Here is a 20,508-nt window from a genome sequence, read left to right on the forward strand (position 1 = left end):
AAATAAACATTTTTAACAGCTTTCAGTGGCGCTACCATATGCTGGAGGTGTACTTTCCAATTCTCCTGCATTTTCATCACTACCTTTTTTTGTCCAATGCCTTCCACCTTGAAAACGCCCTTCATTTGTTCATACAATTCTTCATCTCTTATCCATTGCTTCCAAAGGAGGGGGGGGGGGGGAAATGGAGTGGAGGTCAGAGCGGAAAAAAGGAGCTTGCTAAACTCCACAGCAGCAGCCGGAGCCAAGGGTTAGAAGACATTCTTCCAGGAGAGGGCCACGCTCCGGGGTCACCACCGAAGGAAGAGCTGGGGGCGTGGAGAGGAGTCGGGCCACCTCCGCCCCCAGCCCGCGTCGGCGATGAAATGTGAACCCCGGCGGCCCAGGACACACGATCGTCCCCCTCGCCCGCCGCCAGGGCCCCGCCGGGAGGGACAAAGAGACCTCGGCCCCAGCACGGCCGGGTGCGGCCCCCCGGGCTCCCCGCTAAGGCTCCGGGCAATGGCCAGGTCTCTGCGCGACCCCCCTCCCGGGAGCACTGCCGGCTCCATCTGACCGCCCTCCATCCCCTGCATCCCCTCCATCCCCTTCCCGTTCCGGGCTCTCCCGTCGCTCCCAGCCGCTCCAGTCTGTCTGTCTGTCAGTCTGTCCGGGGCTGGCCTGGCGCGCAACCTCCGGCCACCGGCTTGGATGGACGCGCGAAGGCTGCCCGGCGGTCCAGGGGTCTTGCTTCCAAAGCTGGTTCTGCTCTTTGTGTTCGCAGGTCAGTGACCCAGGGCGGGGGAGAGGGATGGGGGACCTGGGGCCCCGCTGGGGTCCCTCTCGGGGCGACACGGTCTGAGTGGACGCCCTGGAGCGCAAAGATGCTGTGGTCCTGGGGGTGGGGGTGGGGGGCGGGGGACTGGGACCCTCGTCTCCACTTGCACGCGGTTTGGTTTTGTTCCTTTCCTTGATCGTGCCCTTTCCTCTAAAGTTCCCTCGCTCTTCTTTACTTTTCTTTTCCTTTCTGCCCAAAGCAACCTGGAACCCCCAACCCCACATGTAGGGGCTTTTACTCTCTGGATAGCGGAACATTATCCGGTTGTATCAGGACCCACGACTCCGGAATCAGGGTGATTGGAGGCTCGGGGGTGGGAGGAAAACATTTTTAAAAAGCACCTGAAGTCCAGGCAGCATTGCTGAAGTTTTCCAGTGAACAGGAGCGGGGACTTTTGCATTTCACTGCAGGCTGCTCACTGCCCTCTGGGGCCTCGCGTTTTGAATATTCCGCTTTATCCCTTCTGGAAATAAAAACCCTTAGACTTTTGTTTTTATTCTTTAGAAGGCGATTCTCTAGTGCAGCCGCCTGGACAATTGGATGCTTTGAAGTCAAACGTAAGGTTTTTGAGAGGCATTCATTCACCTGGAGTCTAGTCTGTTTTCGTCGATTTTGTTAAACCTTGTTTGTAGGCGAAGGGCACCTCATTCCCCTCCTATTCCTCTCAGTGCGCATTGCTGATGACTGATGAGGCAAAGTGCTTTTCTTCTCCAGCTACTGCTATGGAGCCCGATGATATGGCCTTTCATTCCTTGCTCAGGTCTAAAGTTAATTGCACACGGGTTTTGCATCTGTTTTCTAGTCACAATACAAGCTAAAAGCAAAGTGTTTTGCAAAATGTTTTCCACATCTCTAATTTCCTATGAGGAAAAACAGAGGCTGGCACCCATGACCTTACGATACTAAATTTGTGTATAGCAGTGTGATTTACTTTTTAATATATATAAAGATTGTTATTTTGAAGTGCATATAAAGCTACTAGAGCTGAAATGAAGAGTTCTTCAACATTATCTGCACATCAAAAGCTTTGAATTCTTCTTTCAACTTTGCCAGAAGTGACACACAATAACTCTTATGGAAATGTTCAGTCTGTTTATTTAAATGCAAATTAGTGGTTTCCATAAGTTAGTTCAAAGAGATTTTCTTGTAGGGAAAATGAAGAAATTTATAAAAGTAGGAAAAGCACCTCCTGTTTAATGAGGAGAATTCACATTCTAATCTGTTTACACGTATTTCTTTTACTTAAATCATACAAGGTTTCAGAACTTGAGGGACTAACAGAATCAACTGCATTCATATTTGTTTTATCTCTTTATTTGTTTATTTGAAGTAATGATAATTCTTTCCTACCCCTTCTCTTTACCAAGAGAAGACAAAAATAAGAAAATCGAACACAGCAAATGCAGCCATAATAACCTCATTTGCTCTTACTCAACCACACCATTGATAACAACCTTTTCTTATTCTTTTGTCTTATTCTATACTTTGTGGTAAACTTTTCCTTCTCTGGGTTCCCTTCCCCAGGTTCAGGAAGCCCGCAGAGCTGGCTAGCAGCAGGTTGGTTAGTTCAGAAAGTTTTCTCTCCACCCATTTCTTCTCTCTTTCCACATCTCTCCCTGCTGAGCTACAAAGTACACAATGTGAAGCCAAAAATACTAGATTGACTTATGGTCTTTGAGAAGGAATGTTGAGTTAATGTGTTCTTTGGTTTTAATTTCTGAACTCTTTATATCAGAGGCTTTTTCATGCTTTCCATATTCGTTCAACTAATATTTGCTGAGTGACACATAGGACAGAGGCCATCCTCTGAGTCTTGGCTAGGAGACAGTGTGTCCGTTACCCAAATGGGTCACAGGAGAGGTACAATCACGTGCTATCAGTGTTCAAAGGAGAGGGTCTTATTGCTGCTGGCCTAGGAGTGTAAGCTCCATGAAAATGATGTCTGTTTTGCTCAGTTTGATAGTCTCAGAGACTAGCAAAATGCTTGGCCTATAAGTGGAACGCAATCAATATTTGTCCAGAAAAACTGAATTGAGTAGGTCTTTTAGGAACTAGGCCTTTGAAAGATAGGAAGGTCTTGGACATAGGAGATGGAGTGATAGGACATAGGATGCACAAAGGCAAACACCACGAGATGTGTCTTTGCAAAAATAGATAATTCAGTTTGGTTGGAAGTAAGAGTTAGGGCTGGAAGTGAGGATTGAGATGAGATAAGGGAACACTACAGAAGTAAAACTAGTTCAGACACCCTGCTAAATGAGTTGTCAGTTTTGATGGGATGAAAACACAAGTAGATGCGCTGTCCATAACCTGAATTATTTTCCTCAAAGCAAATGCATTAAATTCCTGGTCCATTTGTTAAGGAAATACGATCAAGTTTCTATACCTGAAGCATCACGCTGTATTGTGGAGTCACTTCTGGAATGAGACCCAACGAAGTGTTTATATTATTATCCAACGCCCAGTACAGGCTACAAAGACAGGATCTGGCCAAGGTTTTGCCTTTGCAGTCTCAGCTAGAGTGACTTCTGTCTCCTCCCTTTCCTTCCTCTCTTATCCTTAGCTGTAGTTTATAAGAACCTTTTTCTGAGCAAATCTTTGCAGCCAGATGCTGTTTTTCCTGTAGGACACATTCTTTAAGGTGGGGTGGGGGTGGGGAACCTTCCTCCAGATCTTCATGCCTTTAACTAAAGTCACTGAGAAAAGTTCGCATTGGCTGATTTTCAAGGATATTACCTTGAATATTAGAGGCAATATTATTTATTTTCTGAAGACAATAAAAATGTTCTTTTTTTTTTTACATGTGAGAAAACGCTCCTGTATTGTTCAAACTCTAATCTTTGTAGAATTAGTCTCAAATAAAGTGGAGAAAGCAACTAACATATCAAAATAAGCTTTGAGGTGTGGTTGGAACCGCGGTCTGGAAATGTCATGGTTGTGAATGTATTTGCGGAGCTATTAAATCTGCCCTTTTCAGTCGTTTAATTCTGGGAAGTAGACAGGAGCACTGGAAAATGCCATAAAAATCATGAACAATGTGTGACATGATGGAGATGTTTGCTGCAGGTAAAAGCCAGTTTCTTGGCTACAAGATCTTGGGCTTGGTTTCCTGTCACATTGGCTCAAAATATTTTGATATCAGCATGTCCTTACAATAAGAGTAATTGAGTACAATAGTAGTAATTGAGTCTTTGATATTCATGGAGTGCTTAGTAAGATCACTGCCCTGGATGTCATTGACAAGGCACCTCATAAAGCTGCTTACATATTGGTTGTCCTCCCGCAGAATAAATGGGGATATCAGCTCTCCCGGTATCTCAGTGTCTTTTATAGCTTTTCAGATCATGAAGCAAAACATTCCTGCTAAATGCTTGAGACAACTGAGCAGTCTAAATATTTGAATTAATTAAACAGCACAAAAAAATGAGAGCAGTAAACATTCACCGGGAAAGTGAGAAAATAAATAGCCTTTAAAAGTTCAATGCATTCTGCAAAAAGCATACAGTCAATAAATCATTAGATTGTGTTTCTGTCTTCAAAATTTTCAAGTAAATTTAATCAGAGTTACTGCATCTTACAAAGGTAACTATTCCCCCTGCCCCCTCATTTTTTTTTTTTTAACCTCATCCCAGAAGAAGACATTGAAGTTTGTTAATTTAGAAGTTAGAAATAAAGTTGAGGGAAAGAAAATGTGAACTTTCTTACCTTGTTCCACAAAGGCCACACATTATTGATAAAGTTGAATGAACTTTGTTACTTTTTGGTCACATCCTTTTGTAAAACTTCATCTTGGCAAGGAGGTAATTTAAAAACAAAATCAAAATTTTTCTTTCTAGATAAATCATTTGGATATGTAGGTCTAAATATAACACCTTATATTTTTATGTGACTTGAGCAAAAAAAGCAAAAGTCTTACATAATTTAGAAAATTGTTATTACCTTCAGAGATTGACTTGGAAATTACTTATTTTGTGATTTTTGAACATCTAACTTAAATTATCAGGCTGTACTTAATGTTTTCCTAATACTATACCTGAAACTCATATATCCATTATAATGTATACCACTAACTATAACTAAATGGTAACCTTAATGTGTTAAACATAAATTATGTAGATGAAATAAAGAATTTTTAAAATCCAGGGTAATTTTTATTCAACATTTTTGGTATAATTTTCCTTACCAAAAACATGTGGCAAAATAGATAATAATTTGGTTTTGTTAGCTCCAACATGTCCTTTTTAATCAGAAAATACCTTCCCCCATCACAGAGTGCTATTTCATAGTTTATTGATTCTTCAACCTGACATTAAACTCTTAATTTTTCACAAGTTAATTATCTAGGGAAATTTTTTATTTTCTAATCTAAATACATTGACAGGATATGCAGACTTATTCGTGTTACCATATGTAAGCAAATTGTGATCATTGTTCATTATTTTAAAATTATTTCCAGTTGACATTATTCATGTCAATAACATTTTCCATTAAATGAAGTTGAGAGTAATATCCTAAAGTCAAAAGACTTTATCATTTAAAAATTATTATGAGAACTCAGTTGACAAGTTGAATGACTGATTAGTTAGGTCATTCATTCCTCCCTTCATTGTCTTATTCAGTTCTGACCACCAACTATGGTGTTGAATGCAGGTGATTCAAAGAATGGTCTTAGCCTTTTCTAGCTTTATATCTAATAGAGAAGGAAGATTAGTTCAGGTGTTTACAAATATTTTACCATTCTGAATATGTAAAACAAAAATCTAAATCCACTGAGGAATGGTTAAGGTATGAAATGGGATAATTTTTCATGAAGTTGTGATTTCAGAACTGTAACTGGATATGTTGTTTTTATTTTTGTAGACAATTGTCTTGCTCAGTGTGGCAAAGACTGCAGATCTTACTGCTGTGATGGGACCACGCCCTATTGTTGCTCCTACTACGCCTACATTGGGAATATCCTCTCGTGAGTAGTGGTCAAATGTGGCAACATTTCCCAGGCCCAGATATGGTTTCAAAATGTACTGTTATAGGCATGGGCAAGAAATTTTTAAGAGTGGCTGTTGACAGAAAATCTATACTGTAGATACTAAATCCTCATCACTCTCTAGTATGTTATATTACTTGACAAAATGTACAAGTTAATAGATAAAATAAATTGCCTTCATTGTTGCTTAATTTGTGTTTTGAAATAATAACAATGTTTTAAGTAGACCTATTCATATTACTGATCTTTTTTTCAACATTGTAAATTATGCTGTCTGCTTTATTAAAAAATTCATAAGTTAGAATTTGTCATGCAATTATAGCCAGCTTATTTTGCCATCCATGTATTTGTCATTCAGTAGATATCATGGGAAAGAGACATTATGAATAAAAACAGCTGAAATATGAAATGTCAATTTTCTATGTAATGCACATAAAGCAACTTCAGGAAACAAGTTTAAAGCCAAGATATTCTAGGCATCAGCAATGTAAAAGAATAACCAATTACGAAAAGCCATGAGACATACACACTTAGCCTGTGTTAAGCATTTCTCCATAACGAACTCACATTTTATTTTAGAGATGCTTCTAGTCAAAGGGAAATGGAGAAGCAGGAACTGCCTTCAGGGTTGTATGTCTTAAAAGTATACAACTCTCAGTTTCTCTGCACACACCGTCATGGTGGGAAATGAAAGGGAGAGAATTGGGAAGGTAAGACTTTTCTGAGTCAGAATCGCCTGTGTCTTTCAGATCGCTGCAAGAGTCTAGCCTCTGTTCTCCTTAGCTTTTATTTGTCACGTGAACATCAGGATGATTTGGACGCTGTCCTGTTGTGGCTTCACTCATGCCCTAAAGGCTTACTTGGAACCAGGAAAGATTAGGCACTAAAGGATGTCCATTGAGATGGAATACAACTCAACTTCCCTTTCCTGAAAATAGAAAACTTGCTATAACATAAACTTTCTAGACTCACTGTTGGGGCTGATATTAGAGATCATGTCTCTCTGAATGAGACCAGCAAGCATCAGACTTCCGGTTCCTCTTAAAGAATGTCATGGTTATATAAGAGAGGTCAGGCTGTAATAAAAATCGAGGGATGGAACTTAAGCATTTTTGATGTGCATATAAACTCTAAATAAAATGTTTGAAATTTTTTTTCATGGAAGACTTGGTGGAAAAGAGATGAAGTTTCCTTCTTATATTAGGAAATGGTCAGAACGATAGTCACAGGAATTAGCTCAGAATACCCTAATTATAAGTGTATAAAGATATTGCACATTTATATATCACTTCATATTTAAACTACATTATGACTACTTTCCAATGTTATTTTCGAGTGGTCGCCACATGCCAGCTACTGCTGTGCTAGGTAGATGTGTGAGTGGTCCCAGCAGCTGGTATACATTTGAGGAACCTGACATCGGAGTGATTCTGTGGTTCTTTGGTCCCTGGTTCCTGGCCCATTTCCCTGTCCACTAACTACACCAGGCTCTGTGCCCTTATCTCTCATCTGATAGCTCCCGCCACCCTGGGAAATACATATGTGAGACATAATTTACTAATCAGAATACTTAAAAATTAAGCTTAGGCGTGCTTGATATGTTTTAATTTGCAATCTTATTCACATTTTAATGGTACATATTCTAAGTCACTAATTTCACCATTTAATTAAAGAAGTAGTTGAGTTGATATATTTACCTGGGTTATTAGGTAATATTGGGGGGAAAAGGATTTTGTCTTTGAGGGAAATAAATACAAATGGCATTTTATTTCAGGCAGTTAACACTGAATTCTCTGTTCAAAATAGAAACCCCTAAGTAAATCCCTTGCTAAACAATTCTTAGGGGGAAAAAGGAGGGGGGTACTTTAAAATGTTTTCCCCACTGGATAAAGGAGAATACATTTTCAGGATTTCCAGTTATTGTTTAAGATTTGAAAAGAGTTCTTAACTCCACCCAAAGGTTTTTTTTGTGTTTTTTTTTTAAGTTGGGTGTGGGCAGAGGGGTTGAGAGAAAAAATATCAGTCCAAGAATGCTTACGAAAGTTCTTTCATGCACATGCCTTCAAATATAGCTATTTTGGAACTCAGAAGCTATGCTTTCTCTATTCCAAGCATCTAGACACATTCTTAGCAAAATCACTTTAATCATCTTAACAGAAAATTAAATCTTTGTGGTTATCAGAAAAGTAATAAGGAAGAAAGCAATAAATACAATGGATGTTTTGTCTCATAAATGAACAACTTTATAAATTGGCTTCTATTTTTGTCTGTTTAAAAATAGAAAATATCTTGGCTCAGCTTAAAATGAGCTAAAAAGAGTACAAAATGCAATTTGGGTCATTCTAGACTGTTGGTAACTGGTGAGGTCTGGAACGCCTATCCTGGTCGCTGAGTGCTTTCCCTAGTCACCCTCTGAAATAATCGGAGTTCACATGTTTCAGCCTGAATTCTCTTTAGTTCAACTCTGCTCTGTTTTGCAGACTAACCATTAAGACATTTTGAAGAGATCACAAAAGCCAACCTTTCTTTTTACCTTTTAGTTAAAAAGCCTTATTTTACTGATATTTTACCTGAATGAGTTAATTTTCACAAATAAATTGAGGAACCGCCCCCCCCCTTTTATTCTTTTTGTGGTTAATAACTTTAAAATTTACTTGTATCTCACAGAAAACTTTAAAAATCAAAGCTTTACAATAGCATATCTGCCTTTTTAATAGAGATATAATTGGCATAGAACATTGTATTAGTTTCAGGTGTATAAAGTAATGGTTTGATCACCACAGTAAGTCTATTTAACATAAGTCTATTTAAAATAGAATATTCTACTTAAATCACTATGGTCACAGATAATGTTTTCAATATAGAAAAAATAGTAGTTATTTTCCAGAATTTAAGGATAATTTTACAGAAGTCAGCATATACTATGCAATCAATTATTTACAAATACATAGTGTATGCCCATCACCATTGCAGTACTGAGCTAGATTATCAAAGTTGAATAAAGGATGTACCCTGACCTCAAGGATCTTCTAATATAATAAGAAAAGAGAGTGTAGACAAAAAAAATTCTAATTTGATGAACTAATCCATGATGTGCTATTGGAGGGTCAGGAAGAGAGAAAACAGTGCAGAGAGATAGATAGATAGATAGAGAGAGAGAGAGAGAGAGAGAGAGTATGTGTGTGTCTAGAAAAATGTTTAGAGAAAGCCTCATAAACATGAAATTTGAACAGAACTTTGAAAGAACTTTATTTACAAATGGACAGTGAAAAAAGGTAAGCACTTCTAGACAGATGGACTTGTGCTTTCAAAACAAAGATATAAGAAAGGAAATGACCAGTTTGTAAAAGCTATGTTGCTCAGCATTGCTAGAGAGGTAAGGGTAACCTTTTAATATAACGTAAGAATAGGTCGGTAAGGCAAAAGATAAGTTCTTACTTTTGCATACTTTTATTGGTAGATTTCATACATTTATTGGTCATGCCTAACACAACTGAAACAAAATAATTCAGTATTTTTCTAGAAATAAGATAGCTGGTTTTATATAGAAAGGACAAATTCTTAGCACTGAAACAAGGGACATAGGTGAGAAGGTACCAAATAATGATGATTATTAATTCCATAGAGAAAAGATTTGGAATACACATTTGAGTTGTTATAGTATTTAGAACCATTTATGACAGAATGTGTGACTATGGAATCATTTTGCCATTTTTGACATTTTTTTTTATCACAAAAGCAACTACCTGAAGATTAAAGCCTCACTATGCTTGAAAATGAGAATTAGGCCAATTCAAGAAATAAACAATTTCTCATCCAATTGATTCTCAAACATTTCACTCAGCCACTCTTGTCCATGGAAGATAAACATCTGTGATGAATATGAAATAGGCTATTTCAATTTTTGCTGCTGATGAAATTGAATTGGCATTCCCTAGAGAGAGGATCCAGGGTAAAGATGTGGTTTGCACAATAGTCTTTAGAATTAGTAGAATTCAAGGGAATAAAGAGTGCAGATGAGTGGCTAATTATTGTTAGACTACTGAAAGTGAAGGTAAGCTACTACGTGAGTAAGAGAATAATTGTACAATATTGAATAGGAAGCAGTAATGACCGGGTTGGACACAGTGAGCCAGATGACAAGAAGTAAGATTTAATCCCCTTCCTCAAAAATAGATTTCTGCTCTTCCAGCTTGCCTTTGTAAGACGCAGGTCTATCTAGGGATTCGTCAGAGAGACATCTGGCCATCTCAGAATCCCCATGGGGAAAAGTCAAGAGGAAGAACTAATAATGGAGATCCTGGTGGGATTAAGGTTCTTTTCTTCTCAATGAAATGTAAAAGATATATTGCCTGCAGTTTTGCAAAGACAGCTACTAAATATCACAACTGTGATTTTAGAGTCGTGTTATGCATGAAAGCAAAACCAAGTTAAAAGATAAAGGTTTCATATTTTCAAATGGCATTTGAGGTTCTATGCTCATTAAGTAGCTGAGCATTCTGAATAAAACATATGAGGCTATGCAAATACTGACAGAAACATAATGCATTTTGAAAGGCCTTTGGCATTGGTAAAAACATTTAAATTAATTAAATTTAAATTTTTTTAGTACTCAGGAAAAAAAGCACTTCTGGGATGGAGCATATTAAGCAAATCAAAGTCTGTGGGAGTCTTATTTTTGTTTTAGTAATGACATAAAGATAAATAACTAACAATGTTAAAAAATATATGAACTTGATTTACATTTAACAAATGATCTATATATATAAAAGCCTAAGTGACCGTTGCAACCGAAACAACCAAACGGACAACCAAACAGGCTGCATGGGACGACCAGGCCAGCAGGGGTCTTAGTGAGGGACAACCAAATGACTGAGCAGCAGGCTGTGTGGGGTGACCAGGCCAGCAGGGGGAGCAGTTAGGGGTGACCAAGCCAGCAGGGGGGGCAGTTGGGGGTGACCAGACCAGCAGGGGGGGCAGTTAGGGGTGATCAGGCAGGCAGGCAGGTGAGCAGTTAGGAGCCAGTGGTCCCAGATTGTGAGAGGGATGTCCGACTGCCTGTGGGATCAGTCCTAAACCAGCAGTTGGACACCCCTCGAGGGGTCCCAGATTGGAGAGGGTGCAGGCTGGTCTGATGGGACCCCCCACACACACACATGCATGAATTTTGTGCACCGGGCCTCTAGTTTTTAATATAAGAAGAAAGTCAATAATTCTCAGAAACTTACATTCACCTACATTTTATGGGTTATGTTATTAACCTTACCAGACCTGCAGCCCTGAACCTAACTGTCCCCTATACCTGGGCTCCTGAGCATTAAAGAGAAAAAATCAACATGATATAGAAAAATGTTAGTTACATGTAAACAAGTGGTTAAAATAAGATGGAACTTGGAGACATTGTAGAAAATAGGTCTACCTTTCATCTAGCGCCAATATTCCACCTTTGTGTGACAATCCACCCAGCAGGATGAGCCTTGTTTCACACAGAGGTACTTCTTGCAAAGTGAGCACCAAATGTTGCTCTTCACCTTCTTGCGTGGATTGTCTTTGTAAGACACTCCAGGATTTTGCTTGTTGTACCTGGAGTGCTTTTCCACGCACACAACACAGATATGATTAGACGATGTCCCAGGGGGAATCTCTGGGAAATGATTGCCTGGGGTCATCTGTTGAGGGCAGGGTTCCTTTTGTGGGTGGCGGTGGGCTGATGTCCTGTATTCACCAATAAGTTGCAGGCACAGTTTCTGAATATATCTGGTGAAATAAACTGGCTTTTTTGAAGCAGCTTGCTGCTTTGAAGCATACAAGATAGAAGAATTATAACTGGCCCACATAAAAAATTTTATGAAAAGCCGCCCGGGCCAGCAGTAATGACGATGAGACTGGTGAAGGCGGGTCATCTGGTCATTTTTGTCACAGCCACCCATATATTTATTATAGTCCTTCACCAGCTGTGGCATCTGTATTTCTTGCACACTGCCATCTTTATTTCTTCTGTTTATTACTACATTTTTGGCTGGATCATGGTAGTTCGAAATAAATGTGATGGGCTTTCTATCCTGCCAAACTAAACATGTTACACTTTCTTGACATAGATAGCGACTGTCACCCCTAGCAAGTTTTTTTACACTTTTCAGCGACTTAGGAAACTGCTTCCTGTTTTGCTGCAGGGTTCCCACAATTCCTGTGTGTAATTCTGACAGTGCATATTTAGCAAGGGTTACAGAGTTGTAGAACCGGTCCATGACAAGCACATGAGATCTATTTTCCATTGCACATGAGGTCAGGAGACGAACGACTGTATTTCCTACTGTGCCCACGTCTTTTAGAGGCATTGGTGCAGCACCAGTGTAGATTTCTGCACTCAAAATGTAGCCAGTCTCCCCTTCACAGAGAAGGAAAGACTTGATGCCCCAATTTGTGGGCTTATCCTTGATACACTGCTTGATGGCCAAGTGGTTTTTTGTCAGGATCATCCCCTCATCTAGGCTCAAATGTTGCTTTGGCAGGTAGAAGTGGAGAAACTTGGGGAGCAGACTTTCCAAGAAAGGCTTAAGGACTTTATATATTCTATCTGTCTTATCGATATCTGTGTCTTCCTCATCAATTATGTGTAAAAAACTCCAAAGGGCCAAGAATCTGTCTCGAGTCATAACATTTCGAAATCCAGGAGTAAACCCAACAAAGTCAGAGCCCTCATTTGTCCAATCATCCCGATAGCTGGGCTTTATACATAAGTATTCCATATAGATCCTCAGTCCAAGAAAAGCCTTCATTTCTTCCACTGTGGCATCCTTGAAATTTTTGGCATTGTAGGAGTTGGGCTTTGCTATATGCAATTGGTGGGCCTGGAGGTTGGTTTTCTCTGTCAAATTTTGCCAGAAAGTATCATCCAAAAACAAGGATAAAAAGTCAATCGGTTCACTCTCCTCTGTGATAGATCCAGGAATGTTCACTGGGCCTTTTCCAGCCTCATTGAAATTCAGATCTGTATTTGGTGATACAAAATTCCTTGTCCAACCTTCATCACCACATAGATCTCCCCCATGAGCTGTTTGAGGGACATGCCCCCCTTCTCTTATTATTGATCTAGCTCTAGATCTTTAAGGTTCAAGATTCTCCTCATCACTCGAGCTCTCACTGTCTGTGTCACTTGAACTGGAAACGTATTCTTGATGAAATTCTGACTCCTCAGAGTCTGAATCAACCAAAGTATCGATCACCTGTTGGACTGTGATAAGCCTAGACCTACTTCGCTTTCCTGTTGAAGTGCTTGGTTCATCAGCCGCTCGTTTCATTGTGAATTTTCAGAATTTTTTCACGTCAAACCACACAAAGTCAATTCAAACACCTGGGGGCAGACATTTGCAATGGCTAACCATAAGGTTTGACCACGATTGGTTGGTTATTTTTAGTTTGTGACACATTTTTTTCACGTACTAGGCAAAGTACCGAAAATTAGGTACAGCAGTATAGCGCAGATTCAGAAATTACCAAAAAATCGGTACAGCGGTCTGGTAGGGTTGAAAGCAAACTTTATGTTATTAAATGTCTAAAACTTTGCTCAGTCAAATCTATATTCAATTCTATCAGAATTGTCTTTGTAAATTAAGACTAATGTCAAAATCATAGTTTGTTTTTAGGAAGGCATAGATTAAGTTTTAGGAAATAGTCTCAGTAACTTATTTCTATAAATATGAACAGATATATTCTATGTTCTACACCAGTTATATGATCAGCTTCCTGAAAACTGTTCTATATCTATTTCCTTCAAGTGCCCCCCATCCTTTCAAAATTCCTTCACCCCTATGAAAATTAATCTGTCCTTCACTAATAAGCCTGAAGACATGTCCTGTGGTAGTAGGAATAGTACTAGTAAATGGCTTTATTTTCTTCTATGCACTTCTTGTGTTTTATATTATACTAGAGGCCTGGTGCACGAATTCATGCACAGGTGGGGTTCAGTGGGCCTGCCCCAATGGGGGCCAATCAGGCCAGGCTGGTGGGGGGGAGGGGCTGTGGGAGGTCGACCAGCCCCACCCCTGGGGTAAGGAGGGAGATCAGGGGTGGGACCGGCTGGGGGGAGGGGACCACAGGCGGTAGGCTGACCACACTGTGTCATAGCAACCAGTCATTCCAGTTGTTCCAGTGTTCCAGTCGCTGGCTTTTTATATCCTTCATAATAAAAAGGCAATATGCAAATAACCATCACTCCGCTACGCCCACGATTGGGCAGTGGGAGGCTGGGGAGCGGGACTCGGGGTGGCATATCCAGCCATTGAGAGGCGCGGGACTCCCAATCCCCCCCCCCCCCCCCCCGCCTCTCAACGGCTGGATTGGCGGCCACTGAGGGGGGCTGCCTCGGACACCCTGGACACCCAGCTCTGCTGCCATCGGAGGCGGGGAGCCGGTTGTCCGCACCCGGATCCCCTGCCGTGCTCCCCTTCATCAGCGCCTCAAGCCCCAGCAGCAGCGGCAGTGGCTGGGGATGAGCTGGGGATCCCAACAGCCTGGCAGCTCAGTGGCGGCAGCAGAGGCAGCATTGGGCCTGGGGACTGGCGAACAGGCAGAAGATGGCCCTGATCGCAGGAGGCTAGGCCTAGGGACCCTACCCGCACGATTGAATCGTGCGCTGGGCCTCTAGTATATAGATAAAAACATAAACGTGCTGGTCTTTTAGTTCAGTGTGAATTGCGTACATTACCATAAAAAAGCAGTTGATGTGAGCACCCATCTTCAGGTATTCTGATTGTACACAATCATATCTGGTCATATATTCTAGGGTTTAGGGGCTACCTTAGACAGAAATCAGAGTTGGGTATTGTAAGAGAAGGTCTGTTTGGTGGTGGCAATGATTATGAAAGTCATGGGAACTACCATTTATTTATCCTTTTTCTGTCCCAGATGCTTAGGTTATATTAGTTTATTAATCTTCAGAGTAGCCCTCATAACCTAAGTATTATTACTCTAGTCTCTACAGATAAAGAAACTGAGGATCAGAATTAGGGAACTTTTTTTCAAAATTCACACGGCTACTATGTAATGAGCTGGCATTTAAAAATTCATGTGCTGGACTCTTCCTGCTGCTCTCCACCAGCTCCTGAAAATCTGAAGCTTCCAGGATGGGAGAATGGAAAGTATTCATTGCTCTGCGACCTTATGAACCATATTTTGGGGTGAGCCTTTTCTTACCCTCAATATCTGGATTAAATTCTCTCTTATATGCTGCCATACATTATCTTTTACCTACCATATTATTATTTTATGACTTTATTCAAGTTCCTAAATTACCTGTCTGACCTTCCATACTCTAGACCAGTGGTTCTCAACCTTTCTAATGCCGCAACCCTTTAATACAGTTCCTCATGTTGTGGTGTCCCCCAACCATAAAATTATTTTCGTTGCTACTTCATAATTGTAATTTTGCTACTGTTATGAATCATAATGTAAATATCTGTGTTTTCAGATGGTCTTATGCTCTACAGAAGCAGTTCTCAACCTGTGGGTCACGACCATTGGAAAACACAGATATTTATATTACGATTCATTAACAGTAGCAAAATTAAAATTATGAAGTAGCAACGAAAATAATTTTATGGTTGGGGGTCACCACAACATGAGGAACTGTATTAAAGGGTCGCGGCATTAGAAAGGTTGAGAACCACTGCTCTAGACCAGTGGCCGGCAAACTCATTAGTCAACAGAGCCAAATATCAACAGTACAGCGATTGAAATTTCTTTTGAGAGCCACATTTTTTAAACTTAAACTTCTTCTAATGCCACTCCTTCAAAATAGACTCGCCCAGGCTGTGGTATTTTGTGGAAGAGCCACACTCAAGGGGCCAAAGAGCCTCATGTGGCTCGCGAGCCACAGTTTGCTGACCACGGCTCTAGACCATGAGGGGACATGAAGTCAATCTGACAACTTAGTGGAAGGTACAGGTCCTGACCAACTCAGTGATCGATGATGCGTCACTAAATGCAGATCAATCCTCTATCTAAACATGAAAAACTGACATTTTGTGTGTTCTAAATAAATATGTATCATGTGGGTATATATTTGCTTAGAAAAATCAAATTGGAATTGGAATATGTTAGAATTTATTTTCACAGAATACAAATCAGGTATCATTCCATGGATTGATTCAGTGACCATTTTCTAGTCACACTTTGTATGACAATAAATTTATAATCAGGTAATAAGATTAGAACTCAAATGCCAATTTAGTTATAATGATTTTTACCTGTTGTCATGTTTCATTGACACAGCACATATTGGAGTGTGGTCTATCAATGCAGAAGTGTGATCTGCCTGCCTGTGACTATTAAGGCAACAGGCTGCTATACAACTCCATTCAGTTGCACAACTTTTGGAAATAAAATATTTTATTGATAATGTTGTGGAAGGAAGAATTATGCAGACACAGAGTGATGTTTATCCCATTTTATTGGAAGAAATCTGGTGGGCAGCTGCCGGTCAGAACACAACATGCAGCTGCCTCCCAAATGAAAAATGTTAGGATGAACACACCCATGACGAATGACAATGTCAGAGGGCGATGGTAACCTCATGCAGTGTAATAGGATTCCATCTGAAAGTGCCATGGCTGAAAACCTTGCCCCCTTAACTCATAGTAACTCAAGATGAACAGAATTTCTAGTGTCGACATGCTTTCTTGCAAAAAGAGGAAGAAGAAAAATCTTACAGGTGACGAGAAGAATGTCTTTTTATGCCTTTGCACCAAGCTGACAAAAATAGGAAAAAAAATATGACAAATTACCTCAAACATACTCTTTATGAATTCACACTGCCCAAAAGGTAGGCAGAACAATCTCTCTCTATGCTATGTTGCATTTTGCAGAGAAAATAAGTGCTACCTGTGGTTGCAAATAACCAACTGCATAATGTTGATACAGCATTTTCCCTCTCCAAACACCAGAAATGAAACAAAATCAATCTCCAAAGTCTTACCCAGAGGGAAATATTTGAATTTAAATTTATCCAATAAATGGTGAAAACTCGACTATGCAGTTGCAATCTTGAGCAATATATTAAGTAAATAGACTTTGCCCTTTTTCCGGAAACAACTCTTTGTGAGTGTTCTTAATTCACAGTAGTTTCAGCGATAGTGGGTGGTAGGGTAATTGGTAAAAGTTTTGAGTTCCTCTTTTATGCTGTGTGAACTTTATTTTCCTAATATCACCGAGCCTCAGTTTATTCATTTATAAAAAAGGAATAGCAGTAACAGGTTACCTATATCTGAGAATAAGGCTGGAGAAAAAATGTGCACATAAAAGAAGAAAAATGTGTACATAAAAGCACTTCGAATGGCTTTGGAAATGTTTTCTGTCATTAATGAAAACATTGGTGATGAAACCATCTGGAGCTTGGAAAACGATGAAATCAATGGGGAGCAAAGTGACTCCTCCAAGGTCATCTGGAAAGCTCATGACTGAGCAGCAGAGCATAGCTTTGGGCGTGAGGCTCTCTCCCTGGTTCTTTAGACCAAAGCATGGGCGTCTCTCCTCAGGAGAGCACTTTGAGCATTGACTGAAACAAATGATCTACTGAATCAAATGTGACTGCAGCCTGATGACGGCAAAGGCAGCTCATTAGGTACCATGTCCTGCTGCCCAGCAGTTGCTAGAAGCATAATGCAGCCCCCAAAGTCATGTGCATTAAGTAGACAAATCTACCTTGTTGCCCTAGACTGACTTGTACATTAGAGTAAACCGGTCTAAACAAAAATATATAAGCATAACATATGCAATACCAAAAATCAGGGGGCAGTGATTTGCTTTATAAAAGGATTTATTATAGAGCTCCAGTTAATTCACTATTCAAAATTTATTTTATTCACAACTTTTCAGAAGTGTACATTGTACATACGACTGGTTTGTCTCTACTGATGACTTGCCAGTAACAATTTATACACAAAACAGTGGTCTAACTGCTAGCCATTCCAGCAGTGGTCACAGGACTCTATACACTGGAGCATGCTTTTGCATGTAAAGGTTGAGAATTACCCTGATTAGGCATTTTTAGAAAATGTGTTAATCAGAAGTTCTTTCAATACATCAAGAGCTTAGAAGACTTACAAGAATGAAACGAGCAATGACATGCCTCTGATGATATTATACACAACCTACATCGGCAAATTGCTAGATTGAATGAATTTTCAGTGATGGCAATAAATGCCAGCTGGCATGCTGAATAAAACATCATTGATCATACCAAGGATCAACTGAGGTCTATCAATTCTAAAATGAGTTTCTTTTTACACAGCTTGTTGGCTCTAAACAGCCAACTTACCACGCTCTGTATTTTGCTCAGTGTCTGCGGTAGTTTTTGTTTCATTGCCTTTCTTTGGAAGGATTGGCTCCAATTTGGGGTAAGACAAAAAGCACACTTTACTCTCTGCCTCCCACTGAATGCAGCTATGGAATTTGGATGGAATGTGCAGAGCAGCAATTTCAGGTATATGGAAAGAAAATAATAGCAAGCAGATCAGAGAACAAGACCAAAATTTGAAGTACCACCTAACTAGCCATGCGTTTACCAGTTTTTCCCCTCTGCTTACTCCACGCTAGACTACACATAGCCCAAAACACAAAAAAACTAAAATCCTACAGTGAAATTGAATTTAAAAGAAGGCAGGAAAGGAGAATCAATGAAATGATAAACCGAGAAAACAAACAGAAAGCAAATAATAACATAGTAGACCTAAATCCAACATTGATAATTATATTAGTGATCAAAACACAGTAACTAAAATAAAGGACAGCGAATCGATATTTTTAACTGGCAGAGTTTGTCCTATCTCCCTGAAACTCACTTCAACTAGAATGATATAAGTAGGTTAAAAGTATTGGAGGAAGGGAAATGGAAGATGTTGGTCACGGGTACACAGTTTCAATGATATAAGATGAATAAATTCTGGAGATCTAATAGATAATGTGACTATAGTGGACAATACTATATGTATAATTGAAATTTGCAAAGAGGTTAGATTTTAAGTTTTCTCAACAAACACACACACAAGAAAAAGCTAGCTATGTGAGGTAATGGATATGTTAATTACCTTGACTCTGATGATTATTTATTAACTAGAGGCCTGGTGCACAAAATTCATGTACTTAGGGGAGGGGGTCCCTCAGCCTGACTTGCGCCTTCTCACAGGCCCAGAGCCCTCAGGGGCTGTCCAGCTGCCATGGAGGCAGGAGAGGCTCCAGCCACCACCGCTGTACTCACCAGCGATGAGCCCGGCTTCTGGCTGACCAGTGCTTCCCCTGTGGGAGCGCACTGACCACTAGGGGGCAGCTCCTGCATTGAGTGTCTGCCCCATGGTGGTCAGTGCACATCATAGTGACCGGTCATTCCGCCATTTGGTCAATTTGCATATTAACCTTTTATTATATAGGATGTATATCAAGCTATCAGGTTGTAGACATCAAAGATATATAATTTTCATTGTCAATTATATCTTGATAAAGCTGGTGGTGAGGAAGCAATGAGCTATTAAGCTATGAAAAGAAAAAAGAGAAAGGATGGAAAAAGATATATCATGTAAACATTAAGCAAAAGAAAATTAGATTGTTGCTACATTAACTTAACACAAAGTTCAGCACAGAGAATATTACCAGCCATAAAAAGTGATATTGCATAATGTGAAAAGGATCAACCAGGAAGAACTAATAATCAAAAGGAGAAATTAAAAAATTTGACATTTGGTTTTTATAAATACAAAGTAAAGACACTAATTTTGTTTGTTGAAACTCAGTTTACACGGGAAAAAGAACAAAACATGTATGTTGACCTACATACAGAGTTAAATGAAATTATTTTTATTTTCCCTTTCTTTCTCTTCTTTATTTTATTTTTAATACTATTTTAATTGATTTCAGAGAGGAAAGGAGAGGGAGAGAGAGATAGAAACATCAATGTTGAGAGAGAATCATTGATCAGCTGCCTCCTGCACCCCCCACACTGGGGATTGAGCTCACAACCTGGGCATATGCTCTGATTGGGAGTCAAACTGTGACCTCCTGGTTCATAGGTTGATGCTCAACCACTGAACCATGCTGGCTGGGCTCTCTTCTTCTTTTTAATTATGAGTCATGCCAATTAATGCATATAATAAATGGAAGCTTAGTTTTACTCTATTCCCATTCTAAACCAATCTAAAACTTGATAATCTGTTGTTTTTTTATAAACACTTCCACGAGGAAATGATATCTTCCCAGAGATGTCCCACACATATGCATTTTTGTAGTGCACTAAAAACCCATTTCAATGATGGTAGAAATATTAATTTAACATACTGGACGGAGAGTGTGTTCTGTAGGTGACATGGAATAGAGACATGGACACAAACCCCAGAAAATTGAGCATCGATAATTAAATGTTGTGATGAAAATGACTAAAATGATTAATTTCAACTTGGGTTAATTAGGAGAAATATATTGTCTCATGAAATGTGGAAGAGAATTTTGGAAGGGAAATGAGTGTAATATTAAAACCAAGCCTCTTTAATCACTAGCAGGCTTTCCCAACTATATTCATACATTTTTAAAAATTCATTAAACTTTTTAAAAGAATGATCCTGGATGTTTCTTCTAATCTAATATTGATGAGAAGGGAGAGCTCACACAGAACTGCAAGACCCCAAAATCCATTTCTTTCTGGAATGAAATTAGGTCATAA

At 39.6% G+C, this 20,508-nt stretch overlaps 1 protein-coding gene across 1 annotated transcript in view; it reads left to right on the forward strand.

Moving 5' to 3' along the window:
- The first annotated feature begins 275 nt into the window (after positions 1 to 275).
- Positions 276 to 20,508, forward strand: part of CYYR1 (cysteine and tyrosine rich 1) — an 81,298-nt gene continuing 61,065 nt past the window's right edge. Inside the window, exons 1-2 of the mRNA XM_079763079.1 lie at positions 276 to 763; positions 5,678 to 5,780. Of these exons, the coding sequence (XP_079619205.1) occupies positions 691 to 763; positions 5,678 to 5,780 (176 nt within the window). The 5' untranslated portion in view covers positions 276 to 690. The remainder of the gene's footprint in view (positions 764 to 5,677; positions 5,781 to 20,508) is intronic.

This window comes from Cnephaeus nilssonii, assembly GCF_951640355.1.
Source record: "Cnephaeus nilssonii genome assembly, chromosome: 3".
NCBI classification, from domain to species: Eukaryota; Metazoa; Chordata; class Mammalia; order Chiroptera; family Vespertilionidae; genus Cnephaeus; species Cnephaeus nilssonii.